Genomic DNA, 9,814 nt, shown 5'->3' with positions numbered 1-9,814 from the left:
ACAGTGTATGGATCAAAATTATACATTTCTCTTTTATGACAAAAATCATTAGGATATTAAGATCATGTTCCATGAAGATATTTAGTAAATTTCCTACTGTAAATATATCAAAACTTCATTTTTGATTAGTAATATGCATTGCTAAGAACTTCATTTGGACAACTTTATAATTTATTTATTTTATTTTTTTACTTTATTTTTATGAACTTCAACACAATAACAAACAAACAACACTCCTTCATGGGTACATACATAAATATTTTTCCACAAAACATAAAAAGTAAAAGAAATTTTGGTCTGGTCAACTGGTTACGATATAAGCAAATATTTGTAAGCATGTATTCATGAATATTTGTGGTCATACATTCATAAACATAATACTCATTTCCGTTCTGTATATACACATTTACCCTAAAGAACATATTCCACTTTGGCATTTATCTGTCTTCTCTCTGTTTTGACATTGTCCATTTTCCCCAGTGTTTCTTAAAAATCTCTTCTTGAAGTCTGAAGCGGAATGTCAGTCTTGAATCTTGTACATTTCTGTAACTATTTGTTCCCACTGAGTTGTTGTTGGGGAGGCTGCTGGAGCCATAGACGAGTAATGCTTTTTTGCTGCTAGTAGAATCCTGAGTAAATATGTATTCCTGTTATTAACTGAATCTGGTATATTGCCAAGAAATAGAATATAAACTGTTTTTTCAATCTCAATTTCCAAGATTTCCTCTATGCTAGAGTGCATTTCTGACCAAAACAGATTTAAGACTGGACAAGACCAGAAGACATGTGCATGATCAGACAATAATGTCCCACACTGCCTGATTTGTTATTCCTTTTTGTTTTGCTTTCACTTTGGGCATAATAAAGAAATTAATTGTATTTTTCCAACAAAATTCCCTTGGCCTGGAATGACTAGTCACACACTGTGAATGCCATATGTTCAGCCATTCTTCAGCTGATATACTCCGTAGCATGGCCTTTAATATCTTGAATGCAGGTATATAAACCAGATATTATACACTTTAATAAACATATTTAAAGGGGAATAATCATTTGTTACTCTTCTGATTTTCGTATCATAATACTTGTAAAACCTATAAACATCCTGTTTCTCCAGACCAAATTTGATCATTAAATTCTGAAAATCCTCCTTTGATATAATAGAACAGTACGCAGTTATTCATTTTTGTGCCCAACTTTCTCAGCTGGGCAGCAATATAGTAGTCTTGTAGGCATGGCAAGGACCGTCCTCCCTCTTCTTTTGTTAACTGTAGAGTTTTAAATTTAATCCGTGGTTTTTTCACCATTCCAGATAAATATAGAAATTATTCTGTCCCAGTGGTTAAATTGTTTCTGGGGAATTTCAACTGGTAAAGCCTGAAATAAATACAATAGACGAGGGACTATATTCATTTGAACTGATTCTACTCTATTGGTCATATCTAATGTCCATCTATTCTCATCTGTTTCTATCGTCTTATTAATGGGGACATAATTGTATTTATATAGAATTAATACATTTCTTTTTGAAACCGAACCTGTGATACAAGTAGCCTATAGCCAGCTCACAGAATCAAAGGCCTTCTCTGCGTTTAGGCTAAGAAAGACTGCACTAATTTCATTTGAACAACTTTAAAGGTGATTTTCTCAATATTTAGATTTTTCTGCACCCTCAGATTTTCAAATAGTTGTATCTTAGCCAAATATTGTCCGATCATAACAAACCATACATCAATGGAAAGATTATTTATTCGGCTTTCAGATGCTGTATAGATATATATTCTCATTTCTCAACAATAATGATCCATGCAAGACTCCGGCTGATTTCAGGTGACGGTTCGCACTCGAGCGATGAAGAGCGCAGCGGCGGCGTCTTCGAACTCCTGTGCGTCCATCGTGGGTCCGTCGTGTCTCTGCGCAGGTGGATGAACCTCGGCCATGGCTTGAGCCACTTTAGCGGGAGAGATCTTGGCACTGGCCTCCAGATAACGCGCCGCGTCGGGGCGGTCGGGTGTCTCCAGCGCCTCGCGGAGGGTGGAGAGCACCGCCAGGCACAGCGTCCTCTGGGCGGGCCGGTCCGGAGCGCTGGCCACCGCCGCGTAAAGACACTGAGACTTCCGGATGTAGTCGGTGAACACAGCGCAGGTCAGGACGCCCTGCCGGAAGAGCTGGAAGGGCACGGACTCATAGTCGTGGCTCTGGATGCGGCGCAGGAGCGGAGTGGCGGTGGAGCCCGAGAGCCCGCCTTCACTGCACAGACTCCGCAGCATCTCTGAGTACAGACGCCCACGAACACCTCCGCCGCTCGGACCACACGCCAGCAGCTCATACGCCACACGCACGTTACTGTTAAACGCTGACCTGCAGTGGGAGAGTAAAAATAAAACCGCTCAGACTGAATCTGAACTAAATAACAAATATATATATATATATATATATCAAGGGAATTGCACTGGTTGTGTGTGTGTGTGTGTGTGTGTGAGAGCTGGTCAACCTAATAAAGTGGTATTAATGAAATAATAAAAAAACACATTAAAACTAAATAGAGAAACCTCTCAAGGCTTGAAAGAGATTAATGGAAGTAATACAATTTCAAAAACATGGTTTAAATATAATGAATAATATTATAATAGCAGAAATAAAATAAATAAATAAAAAGAAAAAATAACTCCCCAAACTGGTTTAAAACAATATTAAATTAAATCTAAATTATGATTTTAAAAAAATAAATCTATTAAAAAAATAGGAAAATTAAGAAAGAAAAGGAAACCTGCAAATGTCTATTAAAAACATGGCTAAAACTTCTCAACTATGGCTTAAAAAATAAATAAATTAATATACAAGTAACAAAATAAATTTAAAAACAATAAAATAAATTAAGCAAAATAAAAATAAATAATTGGTGGCTTAAAGAAGGAAATATAAAAAGAAAAATAAATGAAAAGAGATAAAAACAGAAACCTCTCCACCATGGCTTAAAACAATAATAAATGAATATATGATGTTTTGATACATATTATTTTAAAATGATGATAATAAATAATATAAACAATAAATAAAATATAATAGGGGAAATGCACAAGAGCTGGTTAAGCTACTAAATAATAGTAATGAAATAAAATCAAAATAGAATATTAAAACAAACTACAGAAACCTGTAATGGTTTAAAAGAGAATGATAGAAGTACAAATAAAATGAAAAAAAAAAAAAGATTTAAATATATATGATCGATAGATACTTTATTCGTCATTTCTGTGTCACGTAGAAATGAAATTGTGTTTCACACATCCACAGCTTACAGGTCCGTGCATTATATATATTATATTATATAAAGATAAATAATAAAATAAAGCTAAAAAAGAGATATAAAGTAACTCCCCAACCATGGTTTAAAACAATAAATTTAATTTTATTCATGATTTAAAATACATAATATTTTAAGAAAAACATAGCACTAAAACATCTCTCAAAGTCAGCTTAAAAAGATAATGAAATTTAAAAATAGTAATAAAAAAGAAATCACATAAAGCAAAATAAATAAATAAAAACACTTCCCCACAATGGCTTGAGTTACAAAGTGAAATGACAAAGTGAAAACAGATTTTTAGAAATTTCTGTAAATTTATTAAAAAGATAAAACTGAGATATCACATTTACATAAGTATTCAGACCCTTTGCAACAACACTTGACATTTAGCTCAGGTGCCTCCCATTTCTCTTGATCATTGCTGAGAAGTTTCTACACCTTGATTGGAGTCCACCTGTGGTAAATTAAATTGATTGGACATGATTTGGAAAGGCACACACCTTTATATAAAAGGCCTCACAGCTGACAATGCATATCAGAGCCAACAAGTCATGAGGTCAAAGGATACAGGATTGTATCGAGGCACAGATCTGGGGAAGGCTCCAAAAAACATTTGTGTTGTGTTCCCAAGAGCACAGCGGCTTCCCAAATTCTCAAATGGAAGAGGTTTAGCACAGCCAGGACTCTTCCAAGAGCTGGCCTCCTGGCCAAACTGAGCAATTGATGGAGAAGGTCACCAGTCTAGGCCTTGTCTAGACTGGTGACCAAGAACCTGATGGTCACACATGATCATATATGCAGACGGGAGAAACCTACAGAGGGATAAACATCACTGCAACACTCCACCGATCTGGGTTTTATGGCGGTGTGGCCAAACTCAATCCTCTCCTCAGTGAAGACGCATGAAAACACACTTGGAATTTGCAAAAAAGCACCTAAACTAAAGGACCCTCAGACTGTGAGAAACAGTATTCTCTGGTCTGATGAACCTTAATTCTAAGCATCATGTTTGAAGGAAACCAGCTCTGCTCATCACCTGCAGAGTACCATCCCAGCAGTAAAGTGTGCTGGAACCAGCCTCATGCTGTAGGGCTGTTTTTCAACGGCAGGGACTGGGAGACTGGTCAGGGTTGAGGGAAAGCTAAATGGAGCAAAGTACAGAGATATCCTCGATGAAATCCTGTTCCACAGCGCTGAGGACCTCAGACAGGGCCCGAAGGTTCACCGTCCAACAGGACAATTACCCCGAAGCACACAGCCAAGGCAACACAGGCTTTGGGATAACTCTGTGAATGTCCTCGAGTGGGCCAGCCAGAGCCCATATTTGAACCCTATCGAACATCTCTGGAGAGACCTGAAAATGGCTGTACACCAACGGTCCCCATCCAACCTGACCAAGCTTGAGAGGATTTGCAGAGAAAAATGGCAGAAACTTCCCCAATCTAGGTGTGCAAAGCTTGTTGCCTCATACCCAAAAAGACTCGAGGCTGTAATTGCTGCCAAAGGTGCTTCAACTCAGTAAAAGGCCTGAATACTTAAGTAAATGTGATATTTCAGCTTTTCTTTTTAATAAATTTACAGATATTTCTAAAATTTAGTTTTCACTTTCTTATTATGATGTACAGAGTTTAGATTAATGAGGGAAATAAATAATTTAAACTTGTATCAGGTGGCAACATAACAAAACGAAGGGGGTCTGAATACTTTCTGAATGCACTGTATATATACACTGCTCAAAAAAAATTAAAGGAACACTTTGAAAACACATCAGATCTCAATGGGAAAAAATATCATGCTGGATATCTATACTGATATGGACTGGGCAATGTGTTAGGAACGAAAGGATGCCACATCGTTTGATGGAAATTAAAATTATCAACCTACAGAGCGCTGAATTCAAATCATTCATTAGTCCATTTTGCGAGAGAGAATACGGTAAAACAGGAAAAATTACACCTGCAATTTCAAAGTGAAGGCTTATAATAAACCCTACTCTTAAAAGCGCTGTTTTATTTCCTTCTTGGACAACAAACCAATCGTAGTCTTCAAAGGAATGTGTAATAGCTAGCAACCGGGTCAGCCCGTCTCCTCACTAAGATAAAATATTTGCCTTTTCCTCGCTCAGAGTTGCTCTCACATTGGTCCTGAATCACTTTTAAGCTAAGACTCCTAGTTAGAAATTTTTAAGCTAAATTAGGAGCTCTCTAAAAGGATTCTTAGAATCTTTTGGAATACGGGCCCTGGAGTATTTCCTCCCAGATCTGGACCAGGGCATCGAAACATAATGTCCCAGAGGTGTTCTATTGCATTTAGGTCAGGCAAGCGTGGGGGCCATTCAATGGTATTATTTCCTTCATCCTCTAGGAAGGCCATGAGGCCGGGCATTGAACTCAGGACCCACTGCACCAGCGTAGGGTCTGACAATAGGACCAAGGATTTCATCCCGATACCTAATGGCAGTGAGGGTGCCATTGTCTAGCACAGGGTCCACTAGAGGACGTCGGGCCCTCAGGCCACCCTCATGAAGTCTGTTTCTGATTGTTTGGCCACACACATTCACACCAGGGCTCTGGCAGTGCTCATCCTGTTCCTCCTTGCACAAAGGAGCAGATACCGGTCCTGATGACAGGTTAAACACCTTCTACAGCCCTGCCCTGCCCAGCTCTCCTAGAGTAACTGCCTGTCTCCTGGAATCTCCTCCATGCTCTTGAGCCAGCAAACATTCTGGCAATGGCACGTATTGATGTGCCATCCTGGAGGAGTTGGACTGCCTGTACAACCCCTGTAGGGTCCAGGTATCGCCTCGTGCTACCAGTAGTGACACTGACCCTAGCCAAATGCAAAACTAGTGAAAAACAGTCCAAAAAGATGAGTAAGGAAAAAATGTCAGTGGCCTCCACCTGTAGAACCATTCCTGTTTTGGGGGGCGTCTCATTGTTGCCCATCTAGTGCACCTGTTGTTAGTTTCATTAACACCAAAGCAGCTGAAACTGATTAACAACCCCCTCTGCTACATAACTGACTAGGGGTCTCATTTATAAATGTTGCAGATGAGGATATGCATAGTAAAACTAGGTGTAACTTGTCAGCTCCATATATGGCGATTTTGGGGAGAAGACGGGGTGGAGATACACGTACGCACAATCTTCCCCTGACTGGGATTTATAAAAGGATTTTTGCTCAGGTTCTGGCATACGCATGCTTTTATAAATCTGAAAACTTTTGTGCGTATGCAAAATCTAGCTTTTGTGTGTACGTACACTTAGGGGTGGGCGATATGGGAAAAATATCATATCACGATTTTTTATAGAAATATCACGATTCACGATTTTTATCACGATTCTTTGTTAGTTTTACTATTTTGGTTTTACAAGTTGTCTGAGCATTACAGCCAAACTAGAAAGACAAAGATGCATGGCAGATATTTAGGCCAAAGTGGGCGAAGATAAAAAATCTTTGTCATTATTTTATTTTTCTTATTAAAAAATAAGAACAAAGATACACATTACAAATACACATAATATACAAATAAAACAAACAGTGCTTTATTTCCAGGTACAATAGGTGTATTTAGCAGAGCATTCAATGAAATTGAATGAACAAATATAAAAATAAAACACTATATAGACTGATTCCTAAAGCAACTGTATTAAAGTTTTTCAGTCAAGAATAGTGAGTGATTTTTCTCTTTGCGTTTTGTTGTTTTGTTAACGTTAAATGAATAGTTCCCCCACAAATTAATATTCTGTCATCTGTCTGTCAATTCTGTCATAATGTTGTATTTTTATATCATCATTTACTCAAAAGTTGTTTTAAACCGGAATGAGTTTCTTTCTTCTGCTGAACATTTATAAATTATATTTTGAAGAAGGTGGAAAACCAAACAGTTGCTGGTCCTCAGTGACTTCCATAGGATTTTTCTTTCCTACTATCAAAGTCAATGTGGACCAGCAACTGTTTGGTTTTCCACCTTCTTCAAAATATAATTTATAAATGTTCAGCAGAAGAAAGAAACTCATTCCGGTTTAAAACAACTTTTGAGTAAATGATGACAGAAATTAAATTTTAGGGTGAACTATCCCTTTAATGACAGTCGACAGCATGTTTAGTGTCCTGTCCCTTTAAGAGCTGCACGCATCTAATATACAGGCACGCATCCGTTTCTCTCTTAACTATTTACTTTCATTTTAGAGATAACCAACTCAGTCTGTATGTAAACCTTGTGTGTTTTGACAGTATTAGCGCAAAATATAACTTAGTTGAGTAATCAGGCGCTGTTAGACAGGCGTTTTAGTGCGCGTGCTTCAGGTGTATCCGCTCAGAACAAGCGCACGTCAGACCAGCGCGCGAATTAAACATTTAACCAGCAAGGCTTGTATGCAAATAATGTACTTTTGCGATCGCGAATAAGTGCAGTGTCCTGTCTGAGTAACTCTACTGCTGTATGTCGTGTTGTACAGTATATAGAGAGACGGAGGAGTCAGAACTGTATTTGACAATGTGCGCGATACTACGATATTTCTTAAAAAGCAGATCGTGGAGACATTTTTATCGTCCACGATCAAAAATCGTCATATCGCACACCCCTACGTACACTTTTAGGATGAAATCCATGGAGATTTTTATAAATGAGACCCCAGATCAATATCCCAGGAGTTTAATTGACTTGATGCTATACTCTTTTTTTGAGCAGTGTATATAAGAAACATTGCACTAAAAGAACACCATGGCTTAAAAAGATAGATAGATAATTAATAATAAAGCAAAAAGAAATAGACTTTAAAAACTTCTCCACCATGGCTTTAAAAAATGTAATAAAATTAAATTATTAACTTTAAGGCAAAATAAGAAGAATTCTCTCATGGCTTAGAAATAAATAACAGCAATAATAAAATAAAACAAACATAGATAAAAACAAACTTCTCCACCATGGCCTAAAAAATTTATAAATAATGAAATACAAAAATAATAATTAAATAAAAAAAAAAATAATAAAAAAAAAAAATCGAATGCTTCAAAGAGATAAATAATACCAATATAAAATGCACAAAGAAACTAACCAAAATAAACTTTTCCACTACAGCTTGAAAAATTAGGAAATATAAAAATAATAATGTACTAAAATAAAAACAAAATAGATTAATATTAAAATAGATACATAATACCAATAATACAAATAAATATGCCTAAATAAACTTCCCCACCGTGGCTTAAAAAGATATGTATGAAAATCAATTATTAAAATAACAATACATTAAAAAAAGCAAAAAATTAAAAGAAACCTCTCATGGTTGGCTTGAAATATAAATAGCAATACAAATGTTAAGAAAAATAAATAAAAATATATATTTTTTAAAATAATTCCACACCGTGGCTAAAGTAAAGTAAAAATAAAGTAAGACCTGTGGGAGTGATGCGCCAGGCTCAGGTGCCAGAGACAGCGGCTCACGCTCCGATGCTCCGCGCCTCCGTCCTCAGCCTCCGCCGACAGATGAGCGAAGTGTTCGGCCAGGAAACCCACGGGATCCTCGGGCCTGGACTGGAGCAGCTCCAGCAGAGCTCCCCTGAGCAGCGTGCTGACCGCGGCCTGCGACACAAACTCCCCGTCGCTGTCGGATTTGGGTGATTTGGAGTCGGACATGATAACGACACCGGCGCGGCGCTTCTCCGCCATCTCTTCACTTCAGCATCCTGACCTTCAGCCGAAGCCACGAGAAAACAAGCGTAGCGGCTAAAGCTAATGCTTCCGGTCTGGCAGCACGTGGGAAAGGACACCGGAGGCAACGGAGGAGAGGCGCACACAGACATTATTTCATACACGACATACACTGCAAAAAATGATTCATGGGTCTTGTAATTTTCATTAAAAAAATTAAGGCGATAATTAAAAATTGTGTGTATTCATTAAATAAATTGTGGTTCAGTGTTGTATTGAAAATATTGAGCACTTTTCTCTAATAAAACCAATACATGTGTTTTCCTCATTTTTTAAAGGAAACTTAAGCTGTTTTGAGGCTTGAATTGAGGAACTGATTAAACTAAAAAAAAAAATAAGTAAAGAAGGCTACCTATTTATTTTAAGAGAAATGGCTCAATTTTGCAATTTTATTTTAGAGGTGATTGTTAGTTTCCATGCTTTGCATGGCTGCATATATGGAGAGTACATTTTGAAATTAAATGCTATTTAATGTGTTTTTGAGTGAAGGGAACCATAATGTTTAATATTCATTTATGTTTAACATTTGAAACAGTTTCTGTTACATTGAAGTTTCCACTGTGTAGTGCAATCATTACCATTGTGCAGAAGAGTAGAGCTTATGGTTATGTTTACTAGAGCTAGTGCAGTATTTCTCAAGTATTTCTCAAGTATTTTCCTACTCGAGCTGTTTGGCTGTATACAGTCTTTTAAATGTACAAAATGACTCAGTCAAATACAAACAGACCTCACTCAAAATCACAGACTTTTCAACTTTAAATAAATGAGCATATTTCACTAAATATTAAATT

General features: G+C 37.2%; 1 protein-coding gene across 2 annotated transcripts; it reads right to left on the bottom strand.

Annotated features, from left to right (window-relative positions):
• Positions 1-201: 201 nt before the first annotated feature.
• LOC306846571 (tubulin polyglutamylase complex subunit 1-like) lies at positions 202-9,060 on the bottom strand. 2 transcript variants are annotated; one of them, XR_013782084.1, is made up of 3 exons: positions 8,710-9,060; positions 1,246-2,361; positions 208-1,147 (listed from the first exon to the last, which is right to left on the bottom strand). XR_013782084.1 is itself a non-coding variant. In XM_079380034.1 (2 exons), exons 1-2 carry the CDS (start codon positions 8,979-8,981, stop codon positions 1,827-1,829), a joined length of 807 nt encoding a protein of 268 aa, XP_079236160.1. In that variant the 5' UTR covers positions 8,982-9,060; the 3' UTR covers positions 202-1,826. The 2 variants fall into 2 exon arrangements, 1 of the variants encoding a protein (XP_079236160.1); XM_079380034.1 differs by having other exon boundaries at positions 202-2,361.
• Between the last annotated feature and the right edge of the window lie 754 nt (positions 9,061-9,814).

Source organism: Barbus barbus, assembly GCF_936440315.1.
Source record: "Barbus barbus genome assembly, chromosome: 26".
NCBI classification, from domain to species: domain Eukaryota; kingdom Metazoa; phylum Chordata; class Actinopteri; order Cypriniformes; family Cyprinidae; genus Barbus; species Barbus barbus.
This window is presented reverse-complemented; position numbering and strand designations above follow the sequence as displayed.

Coding starts and splice junctions, on each gene's coding strand:
- LOC306846571 (XM_079380034.1), bottom strand. CDS start 8,981: ATGGCGGAGAAGCGCCGCGCCGGTGTCGTTATCATGTCCGACTCCAAA. Junction 2,362..8,709: donor CTGGCGCATCACTCCCACAG/GTCTTACTTTAT, acceptor CTCCCACTGCAG/GTCAGCGTTTAACAGTAACG.